Source organism: Patiria miniata, unplaced genomic scaffold (genome assembly GCF_015706575.1).
Source record: "Patiria miniata isolate m_02_andy unplaced genomic scaffold, ASM1570657v1 HiC_scaffold_6, whole genome shotgun sequence".
NCBI lineage: Eukaryota > Metazoa > Echinodermata > Asteroidea > Valvatida > Asterinidae > Patiria > Patiria miniata.
The window spans coordinates 16,591,893-16,619,147 of record NW_024037073.1 but is presented as its reverse complement, the minus strand read 5'-3'; the positions used below and the strand labels follow the sequence as shown (position 1 = coordinate 16,619,147).

At 41.0% G+C, this 27,255-nt stretch overlaps 1 protein-coding gene across 2 annotated transcripts; it reads right to left on the bottom strand.

Moving 5' to 3' along the window:
* Positions 1–42: 42 nt before the first annotated feature.
* On the bottom strand, positions 43–26,274 carry LOC119742692 (lymphocyte-specific helicase-like). 2 transcript variants are annotated; one of them, XM_038218855.1, is made up of 19 exons: positions 26,120–26,274; positions 24,746–24,912; positions 23,159–23,391; positions 22,242–22,493; positions 20,376–20,445; positions 19,128–20,159; positions 18,469–18,551; positions 15,802–15,966; positions 14,779–14,931; positions 13,623–13,805; positions 12,152–12,366; positions 11,251–11,376; positions 10,213–10,315; positions 9,426–9,763; positions 7,815–8,043; positions 6,444–6,563; positions 4,498–4,614; positions 3,588–3,747; positions 43–2,216 (listed from the first exon to the last, which is right to left on the bottom strand). In XM_038218855.1, exons 2-19 carry the CDS (start codon positions 24,846–24,848, stop codon positions 1,891–1,893), a joined length of 4,008 nt encoding a protein of 1,335 aa, XP_038074783.1. In that variant the 5' UTR covers positions 24,849–24,912; positions 26,120–26,274; the 3' UTR covers positions 43–1,890. The 2 variants fall into 2 exon arrangements, with proteins under 2 accessions (XP_038074783.1, XP_038074784.1); XM_038218856.1 differs by lacking the exon at positions 19,128–20,159.
* Positions 26,275–27,255: the final 981 nt, after the last annotated feature.

The following is a 27,255-nucleotide window of genomic DNA, read 5'->3' as shown; positions in this document are numbered from 1 at the left end:
ACTCTAAAACTCAAACACAGAAATAATCTCACTACTCCAACATTTTAGGTTTTAAGAATAGATTAAAGCTTTTTATTTACATAAACATTTTGACAGGAAAAAAACCTAATGAATGAAAGAATACAAGTATTCAAAATGGCAAAGGTGTCTTCTCTGATAAAAATGTCTAAGCAGTACTATATGTACATGTAACTAGGTACATGTACATTCAAGTGCCATAACAGATGACGAAACTCACTGCTGTAAAATTGACATTTAACAGAAAAACAGACATTCCCTTCTTCTTTGCTGTATACTTTATGGAAGCACAGAATTTGTGAGGTTCATATGGAATGTTTAACCCCTTGTACATGTATGTTGAGTGAACAACAAAAAATATCAAAATAACTTCATTGAGAAATTGTCACATCTGGGAAGATTTAGAGTTCAAAATAAAAGACCTTGAATTCTCAGTGACCAAGTTCATACATTTAATGTGAGCAGCCAGAAAAGTAACCACAAAAAAAAATAAAAGTCAACTATAAGCACAATTAACAACTAAATGTAACCAAATCATTGGGTTAATGAAAAAGAAACACTAATTACTATGTGTTATCTTACCTTTTCTGCCAAAAAAAGGACTTTATTCCTCAAAAACTTTTGTTTATGAAAGCAACTACATCTTGAAAGTTCTACGGCAAAGAAACAACTAAAACAAAAAAGAGAAAAGAAACTATCCGCGCACCTATATGTATGACATTTGAATAACTACAAAACATAAAAAAACTGATTTATCATGGACTCTGAATCAAATCAATAAAATGCTGTTTCTTTTTCAATCTTCATTTTTAATACTTGTAAAAGAAAAGCAAACAAATGGCTATATCAAAGGCACATCTAGCTCATAGGAAAAACTCCAAAACTAGTACATCTTCTCGAATTTGAGTAAAACATCATTTTAGCTGGGATCCTTCCAGATTTTAAGGGCAAGTTCACTTGTTTTGTTTTGGTAAAAAGCAAACACACTTCGTTTCTCACATTTCGAGGATAATAAGATTTGCTCAAGTTAAAATGATTGAAAAGCCTGCGAGGATCCTCATAGGGTACAACTTCAGTGTGTTATACAGAGATTCATGCCATGGCAGAACACTAGCAAGGTAGGAGAGTGCACAAGAAAAAGTAAATAAAGTTAGAAAAAGTAAGTAAAGTTAGAAAAAGTATTACTTTCTTTCCCAAAGCATGGATTTTTGTACAAAATAAAAAATGTCTTGCTGTTAAATCTCCCAAGATTTTGCGTATCAATACTTGCATAGTAACATTCTCGTCAACAAAAAGGCTTGAGAACATGACACTATATCCTTGACACAATCAATGTATTACAGAAAGTAATGTGACAGTGTTCACAAATGCCCGCAGTCTGATATTAGAACATTTGGCTATCTCTTATATTCCTCTCACTCACACCAATTCCAACTACGAGCGCTGGTACAGGCAATCTTAGAATCTTGTGGAGGAAATGCACAGACTTGTGGGTAACTTAAGTTGACGAACAGCTAGGCAAGGTGTACGTGGTTGATGTCAAAGCTCTTGACAACAAAGCGATTTTCTGCGCTGCTCGCCAGAAGTTAAAAATAACAGAAAACATATTTCACAGGGGTAGCAAGAACATTTTGGCTTTTGAGCATTCGTACATCTTGCATAACTAAAGAGTTATATGGAAACAGGGTTAGCTCAGCACTTTTTTGCAAACACTGTAAACACAGAATATGCCCTTGCCCGACCTTCCCCACACCAACTGTCCAATTGTGAGGCTTTAAATATCACCCTGTTCCAGGGTCTTTGATCTGTTGGTTGCTTGGTACAAGCCAACTCTTAAGTAGTACTGAACTTCACTAAAAACAACAACCCTCATCATGTGCCTATCCTGAGTTCTGTGCCATCGTCCTCTGTCGCGTCGTCCAGGACTTTGAAGATGCTAGAGCGGGGGTTTTGCTTCCCGCCTTTCTTGCCGCCCGCTTTGGTGGCAGCAGCGCCGGTTTTCTCCTGACCTTTGAACCGCGCCAGCAGGTCGCTGCGATCCAGCAGCAGCTTGAGGTCCGTGTCGCTGATGACCTTCTGGTTGCAGTTGCGGATGAAGCCGCTGTGGTCGGTGGAGCGTAGCAGTTCCAGGAGCTCGGCGGGGTTGATCAGGGAGCGCGAGTCCTTGGCTAGGTTGCTCTTGCCTCCCTTGAACTTACCTGTGGAATATTAAAGCAAAATGGGAATTACAAAGTGCATGCTACTACAGGGGCGTAAGTAAACCACATTTTAAATACAGCATACATAACACATAGCTGAGGTCACAGTCCTTAGAAATGTACTGCGAAATTAACTATTAAATGTCGGTAATACAGCAGCTGTTATTATGTAATCAAACACTTTCGATCTCAGGCTGTGCTCCGTGGTCATATATGGGTCGATGTGGCCGGCAGCCATAGGCGCCTTTACGTGCCAGCGGCCCGACCACGTTGTAGCCGCGTCCTTCGCAATTCAGCATACCAGCTGCGAGCAAGGATGATTAGCCTCCCAAATTATTTGTACTATTATTCATTTTGCCGCATGTGTGTGCTAGGTTTTATTTTCCCAACATGTGCAACTGAAACTGATTGCTTTTCCTCTTTTTTCGATTTTTTTTTTGTGTAAAATGTTTTGAGAAAAATTCATTATGTGCTGTCCAGAAATTTTGAACTCTGTTGCGTGCAACTATGTTGGTTTATAACCAAGTACATGTTGCGTTACAGTGTTTCATTTTGTGAAAGTGAGAAACGTTTGCAAGTCCGAACAACATTCCAAAAGTCTGGACTGCTTATGTATACTCCAACTTACATGTTTCTTATTTTTTAATTGCATGAACAAATTTCAGATTTAGTAAATATGTCCCAATTTAACTTTAAATAATATTCACAAACATATCTTTTTTTGAAATCTTACGGCTAACGATGATCAGATTTCCGTAGCCATCAATTTTTCTTTTCTTAAAAAGTTACAAAAAGTCCGGCTGCCTGTGGTCACTTTAATGAATTGCTGATGAGTGGTTTTGTTTGAAAGTGGTTAAAAAATCTGCAAAACTCAAATATCTAGACAGGAAAGATATAAACATTTCATGGAGTAAGTCTCTGCACTCAAGACTTTTTAAAACCCTAACTCCCAAGGTCTTTTTGCTGGGATGTAGCCTCAATCCTGCAAAATCTTTCAATCGGTCTCGTTGTAATAGCATATAGCCTCAATCCTGCGAATTCCTCCGTTATTTCTTGAATATGATCCATGGAGGGGTGACCACTGCCTGAATCCTGCAAAATCCTGCGGCAGTGACTGTCAATATGCTGAGGCTTGGCCAGTGACATCCTGGAGCAGTGCGGAGGATTCAAACATAATCCAGGCCTACATGTGTATTTATGCATGGCTGAGCAAAACAAAACAAGGTCCGGCCCAAAACCTTGACAAAGTGCATCCTACGAAATCAATAACACACTTTTCCCATGTAACCTCAATCCTCCAAATTCTTCCACTTTGGCAAAGAGGATTCTGAAGGATTCAGGGTGGTCAGGGGTCAAGTCTCTGCAACTCACCCTGATGAATAACCATCTTCTCCAGCTTGCGTTTGGCTGCAGCCCTCTCCACAATCTTTTGATCGATGGTGTTGGAGGTGACCAGACGATAGATGACCACAGGCTTGGTCTGACCGATGCGATGGCAGCGATCCTGTGCCTGTAAGTCACTCTGGGGGTTCTGTGAGACAAAGGGGAAGGGGAGGGGCGAAGAGCTCAAAGCATTTAACGTCAGTACAATAGATCTGTGCTCTGTTGAAAAAAATCTACATAATGTAAAACTTATTAAAGGTCACTTTTTGTGTATCATCAAGATCTTTAAAATTACGTGATCCTATTTCTATGCACTCACATTTAATTTTTATTTTGAGACCGCGCACATGGAGGATCAAAGATACAGCTTAATTTCATGTGAAAGCTGCTAATGTTTTTGACACAGATGCCAACTTTACAGACTACAAAATAGGAATGATTCTTCCTGCAAAGAGTAATGCTAATGTAAATACATAGGACAACAGTCAAGTTTAAGAGTAACCGCAGTACTTTTCAGAGTAACCACAATGTTGGCGTATAGGACAGCTGGAATTTTCAAGAGTGGTAACATGCCTCAAAATCCTAATAATAACTCCAAAAGAGTAATGGTTGGCATTTCTGTACAGCCTGTGATGGCCTGCCCCAATTTTAAAGAACTGCTGGGCTCTGCCTTGCTCAATCCTGCAAAATCCTCAAAACCTCAGGATGCGAGACAGGGTTTAAGAGAAGGAACTCCCAAGCATTTGCAATCTGTCTTTCCTCAAAGACGAATCTGGGCACATGATCACTGTACTACCAGGCACCCTTCAATGGCGACATATCTGAACAATAGCTAGCACAATGCTTTCGCCATTGAGGGGGACCTCAGTGACAGAAGTGATTGGTCTATTATACTTACCCAGTCACTGTCGTAGATGATGACTGTGTCCGCTGCAGTCAGGTTGATACCCAGCCCTCCAGCCCTGGTGCTCAGTAAGAACAGGAACGTGTCGGGGTCCTTGTTGAATTCGTCAATCTGTTGTTACAAAACACACCAAAATATGCAAAGTTGCAATCAAGTACCAAGTTAACTTAGCACCGTGATTCCAAGCCACGGGCATGAGGCATATTTGGATTTATGGCGACTGGCTAAAGCCAACATCATCGGGGGTGAGATTAGGGGGGGGGGGGGGGGGGGGAGGACACAAAACAAATATGTGGCGGAAGTTTATGGGCCACAAAAGGTTCCTAGAGCAACACCAGGTCTAGCTGTGGTAAATGTCTTCAAAAGAACTAAAACTACCCACTGCAATTCTTTCATATACCTAAGGACCCAAAAAGACAAAGTGATGCAGATTCTCAGTTATGCTTTTAAAACCTGCAAATGTGGAGAAAATTCACCTGTGGAACACAAGACTGGAGACCACTACATAGGACTGGATAACTCTCGAGTTGATCGAGCACTGGCAATGTGTTTTCAAAGTAATTGACCTTAGAATTGTGTTAGAATTGCGTCAAAGCAGCTTGTGAAATATTGTCCAATTGATATTCAAAATGGCGCGGAACACCAAATCTGAGACAAACAAAACTTAGTGTACACAAACTCCATAGGGTTGTCTAAGGGGCGTGGCGAACTCGCAAACGGTGATAGGTCAATTGCTTTGATTCCAAACCCAGTCATTATCTTTGTTCAATAAGCTGTTGTTTAAATATGCGCTTGGGTTAGAATAAAATCAATGAACATCTTGTACTTACTTACTTTTAAGTATAAAGCACACATCTTTGAAGAAATGTACACAAGTTGTAATCTCAAAGAATGATTAGGACTTTGTCCTTCAAGTCTAAAAAACTTTCTTGACTTCGTTAGCGTCGGCGCGCTGTGGCTGGCCGCATGACCTATGTGCAATCAGCCGTGAAAGCAAAATGCAAATCTTCCCCGCCCCCCGGCCCTGTGGGGCGCTGTGCGGCGGCTTGGTCGCACCGAGTAAATTTTATTTGCCATCTGCCCTTACCCTCCAGGGTATGTTTGCTAGAACCCTGCAAACATAGCAACATGCAACGCTTGACTAAGTCAAAAGCCTGTCCAGTGCAACAAGATCCATTTGGCCAAAAGTCTCAAGGCCACACTGCCTCAGAGTCCGTGGTCAACGCAAGTAGCAGGATACAACCGTGGCACTTTCAACATAGTTAGTGTATTTGGTTCACTTTTACAGAAAAATAAGGACAGGTTTGAGCGCATTCGTAAAATGGCTCAGCGCTCTGCCAACATACGACAAAATCGTTTTGGAACGTGCAATATCTAAAGTTCGTTTCATTCTGTCCGATCCAACTCATCCGCTTTTTGGATTGTTTTGTTTTTAATAGATCCGGTTTCAGACTCTGTGTTCTTCGCACAAACCTTACCCGATACAGGCAATCCTTTGTTCCCAACTCCATTCATTTATTTAACACTTTGGCTGTTCGTTAATAGGGGTATTCCTTTTTGTATGTGTTGCTGCAGGTTCCCCAGTTCAATTCTCAGACTCTGTAATTTTACTTGTAGTTTAAAATTTTGGAATTTTACTCATATTTAAATTTTGTGTAAATTTTGTGGATAAGTTATTGCTTTATCAAATTGTAGTTTTATATTTAAATGAGCCAATGGAAACTACATTTCTGTATTTTTATGATGCGGACAAAAAATTTCTAATCTAATCTAATCTAATTGTTCAATGGGACGTAGCTGTCACTGTTTCAGAGCTGGCCAGTTCTTTTCCACCTGATGCACTGCGTTGCGTCTGGCAGGGTAAGGTTAACACAAGAGTCTAGACTAATTTGTGTTTTCTAGCTTCGAGGGCTTTTTTTTACATTGATGAGTATTCTCACCTGTTCCTGTCTGTCTGTCAGCTTCATTTTTCCATCCAGGCGACAGTACCGATACTTGCGTAGATAGCAGTAATCCTCCAGGACATCCAGCATGAGCGTCATTTGAGAAAAGATCAAAACCTGCCATGAGATAAGACAAAGTAATTCAAGTATGGCTTTGAGAGAAATACTGTTGTGTCTTCAAGACAACGAGAGTCTGTCTGGTTAACAAAATATTTTCCATGGGAGGGGAATTTAGCATTATATAATATGCTCGGCATCAAGCACGAAAGTCATGCTCAGGTCACTAAGAAGTGGAATCTGGACACAGAAATATTGCAGCCATACTCATGTCACCCATGATGTGACGAAGATTCACAATAAAATTAGAGGATCTGGACACGTACATGACATTGTTTCTTTGCACAGGTCACCTGCGATTTATTCCCGCCTGTCGGGAACATGTTGCGTTATGGCACAGAAGGGCAATTCCACGGTTACTCACGTTACAATTTCGTAACGTGAGTAACCGATTTTGTATGTCTTGTTTATCACACATAACACTTTTTTTCTGGATGTCATTTTTGGTGCTTAGGTAGGTCTAGGTCTACTCTATCTACCATGGGGATAGCAGTTATTAAACCTTTTCAGTAAGGTAATTACAGCCCAAGGAAACTCAAAAGTACATCAAAAATGTAACGTGAGTAACCGTGGAATTGCCCAGAAGTTGAATTTCTCTACTCTTGCGACTGTTGATTTTTTTGAGTGCCGACTGATGCCCATCGTCTCAATACCATCACAGTTTCAATCGGGTGGCAAAAATGTGGAGACTGATATGTTTCCGACAGATGACTAAATAGCGTCGACTGATGTCAATCGTCTCAATATCCTCGCAGTTACAATATAGAAATTAATTTACAAAGTTACAATCAGGCTGCATAAAAGTGGCGACTGATATGTTCCCGACAGTCGTAGCTCAGGCGCAACTTGATCTTGAAAAGTCTGTCACCAACTGTTCCGTGTTGGCGCAAGGGCGGTTTTAGGTGGCCTCACAAATTTTGAAATTATTGAAATGTTCTACAAATAGATCTGATTAGGGCATGCAACTGTGAAGTAACCAAAAAAGAGAAAGTCCCAAGCTCTACAAGTCCTTATACAGTGTTTTTCTATTTCTAATACTTATAAAATTGTGAAGTGAAAAACAAGGATATCAGCGGATCCAAGAAAGAGTTGCGTGCCTGAATGAATTCTGTTTTCAATGTGAACAGCCTAGAAACGCTGGATGGAAAATTGAGAATGTTCAACTTTTTGCTTCCCTTAAACGAAAAAGCCATTTTCTAAATTGAGTGTTCAGAAATGAATGTTCCAAAACGATCCCTGCCCCCTTTGTACCTTGTGATTCTCTTTCTTCAATGCCGGCAGCAGTCTCTCCAGCACCATCAGCTTGCCGCTGTTGGTGACCAGCTCCTCGTCTATTCGGTATTCCTGGGTGACTGGATCCAGGGGGTACTCCAGGAGGTAAGGGTGATTGCAGGCCTTCCGCAGCTGCGACATGACGTTCTTGTCCTTGATGTTCAGCTCCACGTTCTTGGTCTCTGCTTTGGGATCCTTCTTGTTAGCCCTTCGTCAGGGGAAAGAGGAAAAACAGATATTTCTGAAATACTATCTGAAATCTTCAGGTCGGACCATAAAGCTATATTAAATTACTAGAGCGCTAACTCCTCATTCTTGCGCACGGAGACGCTTTGAGGCCGCTCTGGGCGCAGATGTTTTGAATTTATGTGCGTGTTTGTAGAACACAATCAAAATAGATGGATTGAATTTTGAAAGTGTACTCTACATGCAACGCGCAAGTAGAAGATACGCAAATAACTTAAGCGCGTCATGACGGTTCAGAAAACGTCATGGCGAAAAGCATCTGCAGCAGTGAGACGCGCACACGTTGCGCTGTTTGCGTGGAGCAAAATGACACGCTCATTTGGTGATTGTGCGTTTCGGTGTTGGGCGTATCGGCTTCGATGACACACCGGGATGGAATACAAACGCAGATATGCAAATAGCCGTACAAAAGCCGTACAAAATTTCGAGTTTTCCATAGGTTTGTGCACAAACATGGATGCGCCCAGCAGGCATTACTTTGTACATCGAGTTAGCGCTCTAGTAATTTAATATAGCTCTATGTGTCGGACCCAGGTTCTACTCGGAGATTTCGGGAACCCCTTTCACACTAGCAAGAATCCAACATGGATTTGACACAGGTGCAGCATTCTTCACAGGTAAAATATAGCCCTAGTTGTAAACTTGGTTAAGGTACTTGTTGATGAGTGTCTGAGATGGTACCATCTGGCTACTAAAATGAACACCAGCCATGAGCCATGCATACAATGCACTGTAGTACAAAGTGCGAACAATGACCTCAAACGCCGACAATATGTAAATCAGTTGGTGAAGAACAAACGCCTTGGGACAACGGATCGTGTTGGCTTATCTTTTTCTATTTTTTTTCGCTGGGTTTGCAGCGATGACCTCATATGCGAATACAGATGAGATTATTGTCCATTAAGTTTAATAGATTTTCCACTTTTCGGCCGTTTCTGCTGTTGTTTAGAACATTTCAAGTTGTACCTGATACAAAGGCCTAATTCAAATAAACTTTTTCGCAACTTATCCTGGATATATGTGTGGGGAAGTGTGGCCTAGTGGTAGGGGTTCGTGACTCATGATCAGAGGGTCAGGGGTTCGAAGCCGGCTGCTGGCCATACGTTGTGTCCTTGGGCAAGGCACTTTATCCCCACTTGCCTCTCTCCACCAAGGAGTATAAATGGGTACCAGCATTAGCTGGGGAGTAACCTGCGATGATGGACTGGCATCCTGTCCAGGAGGAATAGAAATATTCTCAGTCGTTTCATGCCACTGAAACCGGAGATAAATGCTGGCCTGATGGGCCATATAGGCTCGGGACAGACTTACTTATCCTGGATATGTAATGAGAGGATTCCTTACTGTTGGCAGCGTTCTGCTTGCTCCGAAAGTCTCTGCACCCAGCCGTCTATGTCATCGTCTTCTTTCTTCTCGTTCTCTCCCTGGTCCCCCATCAGGGCGTAATCCACCTCCACCCGGCACTTTCTGCGCACCCTACCCCCGGCCGACACCTCCTGGGTCTCCGTCTCGGGCTGGATGTATCGCTCCTTCATCTTGGCCAGGATGGTCTTGTCCACCAGGTCCCTGTACAGCTCGGCCTGCTTGGCGGTCATCGGGGCCTGGACTAGGATCTCTTTCTTCGGGGGAATCTTGAGCTCCACGTCCGACTTGAGTCGGCGGAGGAGGAAGGGGCTCAGGATCTGAAGATTGGTTGGGGTGGATGGGTGGTGGATGGTATTAGGGAGAAGAAATACTGAGATTTTGTGGAGTTGATTTAAAGGGAATGTACAACATTTGCTTTTGCTGCAATTTTCAGAAATAAATGGATTTGGCGGATTAGAATGTCATAGCAAAATTTTATTGTTAATCTGACTTGTTTCACGTTTTGGGCTTGTAGATGCTGGAAAAACCAAGAAAACCATCATGCTCTTGTGGTCTAGACCATGACCCCATTTAAGATGAAACGGAGCAATTTGTAGTCTTTGGGGAATTGAAAGGTCAGAGAATCAGTCTGGCAGGCTTGTACCCCTTCACAGGTGTGTAATCAATCGCAAAGAAAATGCGGAGTAATTATAAGAAATAAAACCTAATAAATATGGATGGAATGCAAGTAGTAAAGATATACACAGAGGCATTTTAAAAAAAATACCTGATGCAGCATGGAGACAATATGCTGCTCTCTTTCCTTGGCCACAATGGCTTCATCTCCACCTTGCTTCGTCAGAGTTGAAAAGTCAAACCACGACTCAAATCTGCAAACACAAAAAGAACACTCATGTAATATTTCATGTTCTGACAGCACACAGGGCAAAGATAAATCAATATTATATCAGGTGGTCAAAATAAAAACAAACAACGAAACCTCAAACTTCCACTATCCTGAGACTCAAACCACATAACAATGCACGGCGAATCTTTTTTAGAAGAAAAATGAAACCAAGGTCGCCAAATTTGGTCCAGTAGTTTTTGTTCTAGAGCCTATTTTGTGAAGCAAAGAGGAGGGGGGCAATTTTATCCCGATGAATTACTAAACCGCGCCCGGGAATTTGACTTACATTGTAATTGATAGAGGGATTGTTATCTAATAATACCCACATGAAAGAAGTATCCCTTACAAAATAGGGTCTGCAGCAAAAACTGCCTGGATCGAATTGCGATATTTTGGTATCATAATTCTTCTAAAAGGATGCTCCATCAATTCGTGCGATTCACAATGCAGTGCGCCACCAAGAGTTTGCCACGGAGAGTAAATTTTTCAAGTTTACAGTCGACAAAACATGGCCCATTTGAATGAGTGTCAGTAGACAAATTGAGCTAATATGTTATAGATTGGGGTATAGCGTTCTGCCGCCTTACAAAAAACACTGTATTGATAAGAAAAAAAGAAAAGGGCAAACAGATCCTCGAAACATACGCTTACGAAACTACTGACTGGAAAAACGAACAATTTCAAATGTCCCGCGCGGCGAATTTGTAGACCATCTCCCACAATGCACTGAGAAAAATGAACTCTCCATGGCAAACTCTTGGTGGCGCACTGCATTGTGAATCGCCCGAATTGGTACAGGTGGTTTGAATCTCAAGGTGATGGAAGTATGAGGCTCTGGGTTTTTTTGGACCACCCTGTATAATGCAGTACATGTGCTAATGGGTCAATGACATAGGTCAATGGGTCAAATCTGCTTACGTCTTCAGGTCATCAAAGACTTCTGGGAGTAGGAAGTTGAGCATTGACCAGAGTTCAGCCAGGTTGTTCTGCAGAGGGGTTCCCGTCAGAAGGACACGGTTGGCCGAGTGGTACATCTTCAGTTCCCTGAAAGTTGTAATTACAGAAGAAAGTAGTGGAAGAACAACCTTTCTTTTTTCATTGTCTGAGAAGTTACTTATAATAATTTGTAAAGTTGGTTACGGGGACACGATTCCATAATCTGGAACCAGTTCTTGACACTAAGGCCAAAAAAAAAAAGTCTCCGGTTTCTGGTATGCGTGCGCGTCGCCGTAGCCATGCGTGTCGGCAAAATGAAAAGTTTTTTTTTCAATGAAAGATGATGTCTCAAAACCGCCAAACTCACTGGTGTGACTGGAATCCTGCTGCTGCACAATTTTAACGTGTTTTTAGATTGGGTTATGGTCAAGAATAAGCTTTATGTGGCCTCTCTCAGGGGTGTGAGCGACCACTGATAACAATAGCTGAAAACAGCTGAAAAAGGTGCAAAAAAGCTGAATTTTGGAAATCTCCTATACTTTTGTACATAGCAAGTGAGGGAAAAAAGCTGAAATCCAAAACAAAAAAAGCTGAAATCAGCTTTAAAGCTGAGATTTCACACCCCTGCTCTCTGGACTCCCATATATTTGCACTAAGTTTAGTCGGGCACCATTTGCAGTCATCAGCCGACATTTGAAGCAAAAAAATCAGATAAAAAAAAAAAAAGCCACGTTGCCGCACCACTTTTTGGTCAAGCTCCATACCAGAAACCGGAGACTTCTTTTTTTTGGCCTAACAGTCGGGTACTCGAGTACATGGCTCCGATGCACAGCCCTAGTGACTGGACATGTGAAGGACTCGACATCACCACTTGAGTTCGTACCTGATGAGTCTGCAGTTGAGGTTCTTGATGCGGTGGCCCTCGTCCACGATGATGTACTTCCAGAGGTGTCCGCTCAGGTGCTTGCGGTCAATCATGACGATCTCGTAGGACGTGACCACCACGGGTAGCGTCTTGTACTCGCCGAACGGCTTGCGGATCTGATGGCGCAGAGTCTCTCGTTCCTCAGGAGTGCCGTGGTAGAGGATGACTTTGATCTGTGATCGAGAGAAGGAAAAAAATATAGGAGAGGGTTTTGACAGAGTTTTGCCATATTGGAAGTTCAGTGGTCGATTTGCAAGGCTTCTATTCTACACTAGTTAATCTATGCACCTTTACATGCGAGGCGTTCTGGCAAACTGAGACAGAACTGGGCAGAGGTCAAAGTGAGGGTTTGTAGGTATTAGGAAAGAGAATAACATTCTCCTTACAATACTCTTTGTTGCACTTCAATCTGACACACCGTATTCGGACAAGTAATGGCTGTATAAATGTCGCATTTATCAACATGTCAAAAAATAAATTACTGAGAAAAAGGCTTAGTTTCCAGTTTTGTAGTCGTGAAAATAAAAGATGGCAATTGTTTTTCCTTGAAAACACTTTAATTGCACAATTTTTATATTATTTCTTTACAATATGTCTAGTGGACATATCAACTCCTGTTAAAGACTTGTTAATGATATATACCATGTATGTTAGGCCTACCATTGAATATGCCTGCCCAGTTTGGTTCTCAAGTCTTCGCAAATCTCAAATAGAATGTCTGGAGAAATTACAGTGAAAGACCCTCCACATTATCATATAAACAGTTATAAACAAAGGACTTTTGTAGTACGGTCTTTCAGTGAAATTTATTCCCAGTTTGGTTTGTCACCTGTTTCTGTCAGACTTGAACAGCTTTTTGTTCAATTTGGTCAAATCGCTCATCACTTCAAACAACTACAGAGACTGGCTCCCACCCAACAGGAATAATAATCTCAGAAATACAAACAAACTGTGCTCAATCAAGTGTAGAACCAACAGGTACAAAAACAGTCCAATCCCATCCTTGACTACACTTCTCAATACATGCAGTTAATTTTTCCATAGCAAGCCCTGCAGGTTTTATTTTAGTGGAGCTGGCCTCCCTTACCTTTTTGCATTTTTGAGGCTAAATTTTGCATATTTTACATACAGTGTGATAAATTTTGTATATATTTTTTATATTTCTACATATTTTTAATGTATTTTCGGTCCTCTGTAATCATTGTCTTTTTTTTTCCTTTTTGTTTAATGAACTGCTACATAACTTTTAATTTTTGTTTTTGTGAATTTCTATGTATTTTAAACGTAATTCAGCTTTAGGGCTGTGATGTTTGAAGTATTAATAAACCAATAATAATAATGATTGGCGCGCAGGAAGGGGCCTTTCACAGACAAGTGCTATGTTAGACACCAATCAGGAATATTCAACTTCAAAATTCTGAGCACCTACCAAAGGTGTGAAACGTTTGAACTCTGACATCCAGTTGGATAGAGTGGAGAGGGGGGCCACTACCAAGAACGGTCCGGGTACGCCCATCTTGATGATGTGGGCAAACAGACCGATGCACTGGACTGTCTTACCCAAACCCATCTCGTCACCAAGGATGCCATTTACGCCGTTTTCGTACAACACCTTGAAAGCCAAGAGGAAGGAAAATTATACACTATTCAAACTCAGAAGACAGTGAAAAATGTGCAATGAAATCTGACTTGTTTTCAATTTTCTTTTTTGTGTTAATCTCCCAAGTGTAACTGACCCAGCAAAACAGGCATTCTTTACAATAGGGCCAATTTCACGACGCTGCTAAGCACAACAATTTGCTCAGCACAAAAAAGGCTGGCTTATAAAAGCAGGTTCCCAGCCAAAACTCCATGTGATGTATATTGCTCAATATTAGTATTCAGCTGTTGTCATGGTTGTTTGCTTAACATGAACTCACATGGAGTTTTGGCTGGTAACCTGCTTTTATAAGCCAGACAGTTTTTGTGCTAAGCAAATTTTTGTGCTTAGCAGCGCTATGAAATTGGGCCCTTATCAGTGGATGGAGTCTTGATTCTGTTATTGTTGTTAACCCACACTCAATCAGGATTTCTCTTCACATTCTTCTTGAATCCTTCTCAATCCACATCAGGGCCCAATTTCAAGGTGCTGCTTAGCACAAAAATGTGCTTAGCACAAAAAAAGGCTGGCTTATGTAAGCAGGTTACCAGCCAAAACCCCATGTGATGTATATTGCTCATTAGTATTCAACTGTTGTTTGCTTTAATAGCATGAAAGTCGCATGGAATTTTAGCTGGTAACCTGTTTTTATAAGCCAGACTGTTTTTGTGCTAAGCAAATTTCTGTGCTTAGCAAATTTTTGTGCTTAGCACCGCCGTGAAAGTGGGCCCTGATCAGCGGATGGAGTCTTGATTCTGTTATTTTCGTAAACCCACTCTCAATCAGAATTTCATTTCATATCCTTCTTGAATCTTTCTCATTCCACATCTGCTCAGCAGACACATGGCTTGTTCTTGCATTTTAAGTTTTTTGAATTTTTTTTAAAACCCCAGCAAAATTCAGCTTTCAGAGCAGATTTTGATGTGATGAATATGTCCGGACCTACCTTGAGCCATTCAATGCCTTCCACCTGGTACTTCCTGAGACAGCCCCCTGTGAAGAGGTCCGGCTGCAGGTCTGAGATCTGCTCCCCGTTGATGGTGCGGCTGAAGGAATCCACAAACTCCTCTGTCTGCTTGGCAGCAACTGGCGAGGTAGCCTGGTTAAAAAAAAAATCAGTTTTGAGGAGTATACTCTCAGCAGGAGTTTAGTGTGCATCCCATTAGCCAAAGTTCATATCATGTGATTTCAAGATGGCGCAAAGTTAAGCACTGCGAAACGTTTCCAAGGTTAATAGAATTCTTATGACTTGTTTTTTAAAGCTATTTTTGTGATTTTTTTTGCAAAAAACAAAAAGAAAAAAAAAGAAAAAAAGAAGACACGAGAAATGAACACTCAATATGTTTTTAAGTCTTGAGAAATAGACTCCAATGCAGCCTTACAGGGAATGTACAACATTTGCTTTTGCTGCAATTTTCAGAAATAAATGGATTTGGAGGATTAGTATGTTATAGCAAATATTGTTAAACTGACTTGTTTCACGTTTTGGGTTCGTTTATGCTGGAAAAACCAAGAAAACCAATCATATTCTTGTAGCCTGGTTCCCTGACCCCTTTTAAGATGAAACGGAGCAATTTATAGACTTTGGGGAATTGTAAGATCATAGAATCAGTCTAGCAGGCTTGTAGTCTTCACAGTTGTGTAATCAATTGCAAAGAAAATGCAGACAAACTCAATTCGAAAAATTAGGAGCACTTTTTGAAAAAAAGCCAGTTTTCTCCAACGCTGGTTGGCCGACCAGCGTTGGAAAAAATACAGTTTTTCTTGAAAATGCCAGCATACCAGGAGCCACAACTTTACAGGATGCTTGAGACTGTCATTCCCTAACAATCCAGTAAGATATTTCGTGATAATTTGATCATTTCGTTTTTTGATGTTTGCAATGTTGTATCTTCCCTTTAAATATCAAACAAAATTGGGGACTCGGAAAAAGACTCAAAACACAACACTGTAACTTATCCACACTCACCTCTGGTTTTGTTTCCTCGTCAGCAGAGCCACCTTCTTGAGATGCTTCCGTTTGGTTTTCCTGAGTGTTTTCATTCTTCACCCTTGGCGGCAAGTTTGTCTTTTCCTGTTTCCCTGAGCTGCCTGTCTCGGCGGCGTCAGATTTCAGCTTTTTGGATGTTAGAGTCTGGAAAAGAGTTGCACCGGAGTAAATGAGTAATGAATCATTTTTAAATACCCCATGAGATATACGCATAATTTTAGCTGCCTGAGTTTTTCTATAGACCACATCATATCTGTTTATAAAACTGGATGTTGAGGTCACTTGATGCCGACTTTCCAGCAAACCTTTGTATTGCGCAGTGCATGTACAACTCCTGAAATGTCGGTGGTTGTAAAGTCTCCTGATGACGAGCGGAGCACACCGCTCGAAACGTCGAGTTAAACCAACTGGTTCTTCTCGGAACCACACAACTCACTAATGCTAGGTTCACACATTTCCGAGTTAGTTGTGAATACAACCAGAATAAACCAAGAATTGATATTAGTTCCTGAATAACCCCGACAATTTTGAACATGTTTTACTTTGTTGGGGCGCTCCCCGATCTTTCACCGAACTAACAGAACCATCCCGAGGCAGCCAAAAGAACCATCCCCGATTTACTTAAGAATTGCTATTCTTGACGATTCGGCTTAAAAATCGGGAATGTGTGAACCTAGCATTAGAGATATCTTCACTTCACATGGTGTTACCACAAACCTCCTATTCCCTGTTCATGTCCACCAAACCCTTAAGGCTCATGTTGACATTAAGTTTTCAATGTGCAAAAAATACCAAGAGATGCTACAGAGTTCATTTTGCGTGTCAGTTGCCTGTCCGTGTGTCACGTTGTTAAATTGTGTCAAAGGTTCCACCTCCTTCACATTCAGGAAAGTGAAAGTACTTGCCAGTCGCAATAATTGTGATGTTTGCATTTCTTGTCAGTTTGTGGAAACAGGCAATATTTTCCTAACAGGCCTTTCAGAAGAATTGAGCAAACAGAGATAAACATTGCCTTAATGAGGGGCAATCTGATTACAAAATAAAACAAGTCAGGTGTGTTTACAAACACAAATGCCCCGCAACGGTGACAGTTCCCATGACATAACACCACTCTTTTAACATCAACTTACATGTACCGGTACCTTGGTCACATGGAACATTCATTGACAGCATTAGTGTCTTCTGTAGGTTTTATATGAATTAATCCCTAATCCCTATAATCTCAGAATAAATACATGATTTCTATTGTTTTAGCCACTGTGAACTTGAGCCTTGACCTTTTGGCCCCAAATTCAATAGGCTTCTTAGGATTACCAAGAACAATCCACAAACCAAATTTGAAGTTCATATGTTAAGTATTTCTCAAGTTATCGCGCTGACAAGATTTCTATTGTTTTAGCCACTGTGAACTTGACCCTTGACCTTTTGGCCCCAAATGCAATAGGCTTCTTAGGATTGCCAAGAACAATCCACAAACCAAATTTGAAGTTCACATGTAAAGTATTTCTCAAGTTATCGCGCTGACAAGATTTCTATTGTTTTAGCCACTGTGAACTTGACCTTAGGCCTTTTGGCCCCAAATGCAAAAGGCTTCTTAGGATTGCCAAAAACAATCCACAAACCAAATTTGAAGTTCACATGTAAAGTATTTCTCAAGTTATCGCGCTGACAAGATTTCTATTGTTTTAGCCACTGTGAACTTGACCTTTGGCCTTTTGGCCCCAAATGCAAAAGGCTTCTTAGGATTACCAAGAACAATCCACAAACCAAATTTGAAGTTCATATGTTAATTATTTCTCAAGTTATCGCGCTGACAAGATTTCTATTGTTTTAGCCACTGTGAACTTGACCTTTGGCCTTTTGGCCCCAAATGCAAAAGGCTTCTTAGGATTACCAAGAACAATCCACAAACCAAATTTGAAGTTCATATGTTAATTATTTCTCAAGTTATTGCGCTGACAAGATTTCTATTGTTTTAGCCACTGTGAACTTGACCTTTGGCCTTTTGGCCCCAAATGCAAAAGGCTTCGTAGGATTACCAAGAACAATCCACAAACCAAATTTGAAGTTCATATGTTAAGTATTTCTCAAGTTATCGCGCTGACAAGATTTGTCCGGACACACACACACACCCACCCACCCACACACCCACCCACACACACAGACTTGTTTCACATAAGTAGTGTGGACTTTCCTTTCTTTTCGTGTAGTTAAGGAACACCAGTGGAAAAACTCATTTTTCTCAAACTGTGAAAACTCTTTCAACCCAATTTTTTTTCTATGATTCCCTTTAGTGTTTCTCTTCATTCTGCTACAGATAAACCTAACCCAAAAATGCCTCTAAACCTGTTTTCCAGAAATGGGGAAACACTGTGTGGACGTGGGCAAGTCCACACAACGTCGGTGCTACCTACATTATGTGGACGTGTTTTGTTCGGAAGTCCACACTGCGTATGTAAGACAAGCTCACCCACCCACACACCCACCCACACACCCACCCACACACGGAAGGACAAGGCGGAAACAGTATGCCCCTTCGGCTTCGCCGCGGGGCATAACAACAACGGTAGGCCTAAATAGTTGCCAAATCATAGATGAAATCCTGCTCTTTCCATTTGAAAATCATTATCCATGATTGATACGTACAGATTTGTCAATGTAGTCAGCAATGCTGTAGTCTTCCCTCATTCGCTTGCGACTTCTGCCGCGTGAGGTTCCTATGGGACTTGCTATAAGAATAAAGAAAAGACAAGTTGGTTGTTTGAAAAAGTGGTACATCATTCCCGACAGCACAAGTTCTGTCTTTTACTGAGCTCAGCCAAAGGTCGACTTCTCCTACACATTTCATTTCCTGGGTCTGCTTTTTCAAGTTTCCTTTCTCCTAATCTTCAATGTGGATTGTTCATTTGTACCTGTGTAGTGCTCACTTATCCCTATATATCTTGGCTGTCCTAAATATTGAGTTTGCCTCTATGTTTACCATCATTCCCCCTTCTAATCATGTTCTTTATAACCCTTCTACCACTTTACGTCTGTTACAACTATCCACCTATTTTCCCTGATCTGCATTTTGAACCCCGACTCCCTAAGCATACCTAGAAACCTTCCTGAATCCTTGAAAATCACTCTACGGGAACCCAATGGCTCATTCTTTGTACAATTTGACTTTTTGACACATTCTTTGTATCGTTGTACTTTATGCACTTTGTACGCTTGGATTCTTTGACCATATTCCTCTGAATTTCTGACCACCATTCCAACTACTTAGTTCATTGATCGATTGTGCTTCTGGGTTCGACACTTACTTGAGTTTGAGTCTGGAGATTGAGCATCTGTTAATTCAGGAACTGTGCTCTCTCCTTCGACTGTTGTTTCCATCCTATTCTCCTCTTCAACAGTTTTTGCCATCCTATTCTCCCCTTCTACAGTCTTTGCTATCCTATTCTCCCCTTCTGCAGTATTTGCCATGCTATCCTCTTCTTTGACAGTTTTTGCCATACTATTCTCCCCTTCTACAGCTTTTGCCATGCTATAGCTATCCTCTCCGACAGTTTTTGCCATCCTATTCTCCCCTTCTACAGTATCTGCCATGCTATCCTCTTCTTTGACAGTTTTTGCCATCCTATTCTCCCCTTCTACAGTATCTGCCATGCTATCCTCTTCTTTGACAGTTTTTGCCATACTATTCTCCCCTTCTACACTTTTTGCCATGCTATAGCTATCCTCTCCTTCGACAGTTTTTGCCATCCTACTCTCCTCTTCTACAGTTTTTGCCACGCTATTCTCTTCTTTGACAATTTTTGCCCTCCTATTCTCTTTGACAGTTTTTACCATCCTAATCTCCCTTTCTACAGTTTTTGCAATCCTATTCTCTTCTGTGACAGTTTTTGCCATACTGTTCTCTTCTTTGACAGTTTTTGACATCCTATTCTCTCCTTCGACAGTTTTTGCAATCCCATTTTCGTCATCGCAAGTTTTAGCCATCCTATTCTCTTCTTTGACAGTTTTTGCTATCCTATTCTCTCCACCAGTTTTTGCTATTCTACTTGAGTGTCTTGTCCTACAATTCCTTTCAAGTTCAACCTGGTCCTTCCTAGGTGAGGGACTATCTTTCATGTGGTCAGTTTTGGGAGAACTTGTCCCTGATTTGTCTGTCGGAGCGTGACGTCTGGGGCTGGCCATAGGGCTTTTGGAATCCTGTGGGCTATTCCTCTGTTCGGTTTGACTAAAGTGACTAGGAAAAGCATTCCCTGAGCTTGCCTGATCTATTATACGTGGGGAGGACTTTGCGCTGTCTGTGGACATGTTTCTATCCTGTTCCTGACTTTCTGAGGTTCCTTCAATAAAACAATAGATTCTAAGAAATTAATCTCAAACAGAATACAGAAGAGTAAATCCTAAAACTTTTTCCGATGTTTAGGCCTAAATGATTCTTTTCCTACAAAGAAGATGTGGTTCTGGGCTGTCATACCGAGGGAACTACCAAGATTTTTCATAATAAGCTAGATCTTGAAACAAAGGAGGGTATTTTTCAAGGTCTTTTACAAACTTACCAGCGACTTCTGGGCTACTTGACTCCTGCTTCCGGTAGCGGCTTTTTCTCCGAGTAGCTGGTCCAGCCTCCTGTAATTCAAGCACGCCTAATCTGTTAACAATGACACCACCGATATTGTACTGGTATCCTCAACCAGAAAGAGGACCACCGCTGTATCTGGAGGTTGCAGATTTGAATCCAGTTTAATGCAAATTTTCTTTCTTTAACTTACAAGGAATTTTGTCGGCACCATGGTGGAGAGGCATTAGTACATGTATTAAAACATCTCTCTCTCTCGCGCTTGTCACAGCTGTCCCTCCGGTCAAAATAAATCAAGTGACTGTTTTTTACAGTTGCTACTCCTACATGTATGCGAAACTGACTAGCTGAGAATGTTACTTGAGACTGCCATGTCTTGACTCAAATGGACCAAGGGTGACCGACATCTGAATCTTGACTGAAAATTGACTGTCAATCATAAGGGAATAAATGTGTGCTCCGGAGGTTTTTATCACTCTGTTTAATACCGCTTAGAGTCTGGGTGCTGATAATTACCCGAGCCGGAGGCGAGGGTAATTATCAGCACCCAGACTCTAAGCGGAATTACCCGAGCCGGAGGCGAGGGTAATTATCAGCACCCAGACTCTAAGTGGTCTTAAACAGAGTGATAAATACCGACGGAGCACATATTTATTCCCATTCATAAATACCTTTTCGGTAAGAAAAAATCATATAATTCGTTCAAAACATCCCGATTTTGTTCAACAAATTCACTTTATGCTTTTTGAAACATCCCTCTTGCAAAATAATGGAGTGTTCAGCTGGCGAGTAAGATGTAAACAACCTTTTTATGGAGATTGACGCGAGCGTATCATGTTCTACGCGATGTCGCGCAGAACGCAACTGGCGCGTTGCGTTTTGAATTTAGAACTTAAAAATTCTGACTCCCTGGTAGTGTTGCGCATGCCTACGTGAGGATTGTGAACGTTCAACCAATGAAACGATAAGAGGCACTGGATTTTTAGGAGTCCACATTTTATTGTGACACTGGAAAAGTGTTTAAGACCAGCTAGCCATGTCTTTATCATCCGTTCAAGACCGGCCACGTGACGGGCTCTCGACCAATAGGAATGCGTAAACTGTCTTAGGTATTTATGAATAGTGCTGAATACTCGGTCTGTATATGATCTGAATGTTGGTAACTAGCCTTGGTACAGTGAAAGTCAAAGCTCAGGGGAATTGGCTCAAATTTTGAGTTAAGCAGGGTTTTGAGTTAGCAAATGGATTTTCTATTCAACCACAATTAATGGGAATAACCTTTTACTTTGACTGAAAAGGGCTTTTGAGTTAAAAGGGTTTTGGGGAAAAAAGGGTAAAAGGAATTGGCTCAAATTTTGAGTTAAGCAGGGTTTTGAGTTATCCAATGGATTTTCCTTTCAACCACAATTAATGGGAATAACATTTTACTTTGACTGAAAAGGGCTTTTGAGTTAAAAGGGTTTTTGGATTAACAGGTTTTGACTTATCGAGATTTCATTGTATAAGGAATAGCAGGGATCTTTTCTTGACTAAATGACATTTCAAATGGTAAGGATTGCCCAAAATATAGCTGGGACCGATGCTGCAGTTGCAGCTTAACAGATTTAGTAGCTAAAGTAAACTTACGGCTTATACTACCAGTTCTGCTGCAGTTGCAGCTTAACAGATTTAGTAGCTAAAGTAAACTTACGGCTTATACTACCAGTTCTGCTGCAGTTGCAGCTTAACAGATTTAGTAGCTAAAGTAAACTTACGGCTTATACTAACAGTTCGAATCCTACAATTGTAGTTGTTTATAACATTTACAATTTGAAGAGTATCATCCAGTGTTAGAATTGTCACTGACCTTGGATCCCTTGTTCTCTTTCTCCGCGTCTTTTTTCGCCTCCTTTTCCTCGGCCTCGGCCCTCTTTCGCTCTTCTTCATCTTGTTTCTTCTTCAGCTTCTTGGCCCGCTTCTCTTGCCGCAGCTTCTCCTTCTTCTGTTGCTCCTCCATCTTGCTCAGTAGGAAGTTGGAGTAGATGCTGCTCTTCTCCAGCAGGTGCTGCAGGCGTTTGTAGCGCTGCTCGTCCTGCTCTTTCTGCCACACCGAGATGGACTGTTGGAATCGACGTCACCCATATTAACAAGAAATAATTAAAGAGGTTGTGGAATGCTTGAAGACATTTCCGTCATTTTTTGGGTATACATGTATGTAGCCTAAGGTGTGATGAAATAAAAACGACTATTGTTTCTGTCATGAAATGAGTACAAAGGGTACTTTTGAGAGCTATTTTTCAGGTCCTGTTTCCACCCGAACGTGCAATTTGTGTAAAAGTCGTCGTTGCGGGCAGCAAACAAAACACAGTAAATCGTGATGTAATAAACAGGGCTCGTGTATGCTACTCTGCATCGGGAGTCCTGTTTATTACGTCACGATTTACTGTGTTTTGTTTGCTGCCCGCAACGACGACTTTTATACAAATTGCACGTCGGGTCGAAACAGGCATGACAGGACTTGAGAAACAGCTCTCAAAAGTACCTTTTGTACTCATTTCATGACAGAAACAATAGTCGTTTTTATTTCATCACACCTTCGGCTACATATACCCGAAATTCTCTCCCTTGCTTAGAAATCAATATTGTTGGAGCACATCTGTTTTGCTGGACACATATGGTAAACGACAGAAAAACATTTGACGTCCAACCTCATTTTACCATCGAGTCTTTACACCATGACCTAAGAAATCCCTTTTGACCTTTTGACCCCTGACCTCAACATACCTCCTCCTTCAGTCTCTTCTCCTCCTTGATGCTCTGCAGATGCAGCTCTTTCTCAATGTTCAGCATGTTCTCTGTGATCATGCCGTCTAGGGGCACACAACCGAGGTCGCTGCCTGGGTCAGTGTCTGCCGTGCTGCAGCTCGGGCTGTCTGGTGCTGAGCTGGGCCCTGCACCCTCGCTACCTGTTGCCGCCATCTCGGGGTCGTTGCTGGGTAGGCCGAGCTTCGTAGTATCTGTTCTTGCAAAATAAAGGTAAGGTTTTATTCATACATGTACCTGGGTCTGTCCACACCAACGGTTACAACTTATAACTTTATGGGTGAGACATGGGAGGTGGATTTCAAAGCAGGTTTTTTGCTAATTTTTTGTTTTTAAACATTCCTGTATTATCCATGATTGCACTGATAAATAATTAGGCTGATTTACTGGATATGTAGGAAATTACTCGGCCATCTTTAAGATGAAATGAAGGATAATGTTCATAACATGGACGGACACTCTTGATTCATACTATAGGTTCTTGTTATAATATATCCTGGCCATGTTCCATTTATATTACATATTCAATGAAGAATTAGTATCATTCAACATTAACCCTAACCCACCTCACTCCTCCAAAATCCTCCTGGCGGTTTTGGAGGATTCTAGAGGATTGAGGATGAATGGTGATTGAATCAAATGAGGATTCTGGAGGATTGAGGATGAATGGTGATTGAAGCACATGAGGATTTTGGAGGATTGAGGATGAATGGTGATTGAAGCACAAGAGGATTTTGGAGGATTGAGGATGAATGCATTTTGAGGCAGGACTGTCTGATGATTTTGAAGGATTTGGCGTTGGTTTATCCTTCATTTAAACACGAGTGCAAAGTTTTGGGATGAGGAGGATTTGGAGGATTGAGGATGAATGCATTTGAGGCAGGACTGTCTTGACAATTTTGAAAAATTTAGGCGGAGTTGCAAAATTTTGGAAAATTTTGGAGGATTTAGGATGGTTGTAAGCAACAAGGGCCTAGGGGGTTAGGGTTAAGTGGCCGAATACCCCCACCCCCTTACCCTATATGTACCTGCCAACATTTAAAAGCCTCAAATAGGGACACAACTGGATGGCGGTCCAAGGATTTGCAATATTAAAACACCCATAAATATGAAATGTTTTATTGTAGAGGAATTCAAACCGAATTTCAAAAAGTCTGGATATTAATCACACCACTATTCACAAGTAAAGCAATGCTTTTGTAACAATCCATTAGAATAGCTTGTGGGTTGAGGTGAAAGGAATTGTGACGGGCATGCAGGGAGATTAGGCCCCCCCTCCTCCCAAAGTTCTGCTCCCGGTTACATGGCATTTGAAAATAGGGTAGGTAGGTAGGGATTTTTTGGGTTGATCATAATATGTAGGTGTCTGTGTGTAGTAAAGGGTAAAAGGTAGAAATTGATGTTTTCTTTTGTTTTTTCCATTCCCCCCAAAAAATAGGGTAGGTAGGGTAACCAGAGCAGAACTATTTTTTTTTGTGGCCTTACTACAACACTGTTTAATCATATCACGCCCGTTAAAATCGTCACAGGTCGTAGTTTTAGGCCGACCTTTGTTTGTGAGTTGGTGGGCTACTTCGTGTGGGCCGTCGGGCTCCTCTGTGGGTTTGTACGGTGAAACATCGGTGCCAAGTGGAAATACAGAAGCTGCCATCAGATATTTCTGTCCCTCAGATTGTTGGTAAACTGCCTGTAACTGGACTCTGTGCTAAAGGAAACTACACAGAAAACAACTGGAACAAATTACTCATTTGCATTTCACATAAATCACTAATTCAGGACCGAGACAGATTTGAAATGGCTTTGGAAAAAATGGTCTTCGAGGCTCCAAACAGTATAGGCCTAATTATTTATAAAAGTTTAAATCTAGTGTTTCCCACTGCCGTCGTGAAGCACTTTACACAGATTAAAATACAAGTGACAAATAAAACATTCTGAATTATAAAACTAGAGTCAAGCTAAGCTTATCTGACATTAGTGCAAAACTAAAATTAAAGGGGATAATTATTACTCAGTTTACTTCTTTAAAGTTTAATTGTCATGTCATGATCAGCTTGTACTTGTACTTGTAGCCTCATTTATGTTTCTATTCAAATTTTATCAAAACACATTTTATAATGCAATCCTTCAGACTTCAGTCGTCTGGTCATGTCAGTTTTAACAATTTGTGCTACAATTTTACAAAATAATTCTTTCCTATCAAGTATCATGCTCATTTCACTTAAAAAATAAACAATATTTTTTGTTAGAACAAACCACAGGCATGACAGGCACAAATAACAACACATTTTCGAGATATTTTTTGGAAAGAATGTTCATTTTTTTTTGTATCCTGTGCACATTTTTCCATCATAGGCGTTTATCATCTCATTCTCAATGAACATCTGTTATTGTCTGTATCTGTAGGCCCTATCATAGTTGAAAAAGCAACTCGGGGGAAACATCACACCAACTTCATCAAGTTCAACCCATGGTTCAACTACTTGAACATGATGAAGCTTAGGTCCGGTCAGTCATGTCATTTCATTGCAAAAATGTTGAAAATGAAAAGACATGAAATCTGGGACTGAGAAAAATGTCCAATTTTGTTACTTAGAAAATGCTATGAAAATATTCTTGAATCTCCATAGACCTAGTGCACAGCCACTGAAGTGGCGTCTGGATACTACATTCTTTCCTTTTTTCTAATTTATGATAGGCCTACAACTACTTGAACTAGACCGTCGACCGTCCGTCCTCACTTTAAACTGCTACACTCATGCAAATGTAAATGCAACATTGTGTACGACGCAGCAGCGCGGCAGACGAAGCTCCGTGTCTGTGGCGGAAAGGCCGCACAATTTGGGATAAAAACAAACGATTACTGCCACAGAAAACAAATGTCACCAAAAATACAAATGCACATCTTCCTTCGGAGACACTTACCTTCGAGAATTAGGCAAAGAAAGTGACGGCAAAGCAAATTATAGCAGAAATTCGACTGATATAGCAACTTACACAACCTTTCCTGAAGATTTTAGGTTGGCGCGGATTTTCACGTTGTGCACCATGTGAGAGTCTGATACCCAGAAAAATACTTACGCAACCACAGTTTGCACAAGTTGCGAGAGGAGGCCGAAACCAGACAAATTATGTTCTATTATTAGATGTGCATACAGCGTGGCCTTCGCGCGCGGGGCATTTAATTAATATTGTCAAAACAAAACTGATCGACGAACGGTGAATTCGGGCATTCATGATTCGGGGGAATCTGTTTAAATTCAAGTTTTACACGGTAATTTTCGTTAAATGTCCTTGATTTTTTATCTCTCAAAAATTGTATCTATGGTGAATTAATGTTTATAATTGCAGATATTGGAAGGGCGCGGTGGGGGCCGGGGGCCCGGGGGGAGGGGGGGGGGGTGATTATGCAACTTCCAAACATGTTTTATTTTAGCCGATTTTCGGCTATTAGCCAAAGTTAAACTTTGACAGATTTTTTTGTAAAAACGAGTTTGACAGAAATTTTGATAGAATGGAATTTTCTGGCAGATTTTTGCCAGAATTCTGCAAAAATGGTTATTTGACCCCCCCCAAAAAAACAAATTTGAAAACAAAAATGGTACATTTGTTTAAAAAACGTCAATGCTGGAAGTTCACAGATGACTTGGAACCGGTTCGTGACGCAACCGCGTTTTGCCTGAAATTCACGCAATTTCATACTGTCTTTGTGTGACTATAGATTGTTTATAATGTAATTTGAACCTACAACATCTGCATGTGATTTTTAGTGTTTATAGTGTATTTCGAGTAATTCTGGGGAAATGGCAGATTTTTGATAAATCTGACATATTTTTGAAGTGCATTTAGCAGAATTTGCCCATGAACTTATATGGTCACCCTGCTTCCATGTGATATTTTAAAGAGTGATTTCTCAATTTCAAACTCTCGCCGGCGAAGGGCAAAGATATAACTAAATAATGGGAACGATGAAATGTATTTGCTTTTGTCAGTTTTATTATAGACCAGTCCAGGCATGCTATCAAATATATCTCGAAGGCCCCCTTCAATGGCGAAAGCAT

Coding starts and splice junctions, on each gene's coding strand:
- LOC119742692 (XM_038218855.1), bottom strand. CDS start 24,848: ATGGCAGCTTCTGTATTTCCACTTGGCACCGATGTTTCACCGTACAAA. Junction 20,160..20,375: donor AAGTAGCCCAGAAGTCGCTG/GTAAGTTTGTAA, acceptor GTTTTATTGAAG/GAACCTCAGAAAGTCAGGAA. Junction 15,967..18,468: donor CTGACTACATTGACAAATCT/GTACGTATCAAT, acceptor ACTCTTTTCCAG/ACTCTAACATCCAAAAAGCT.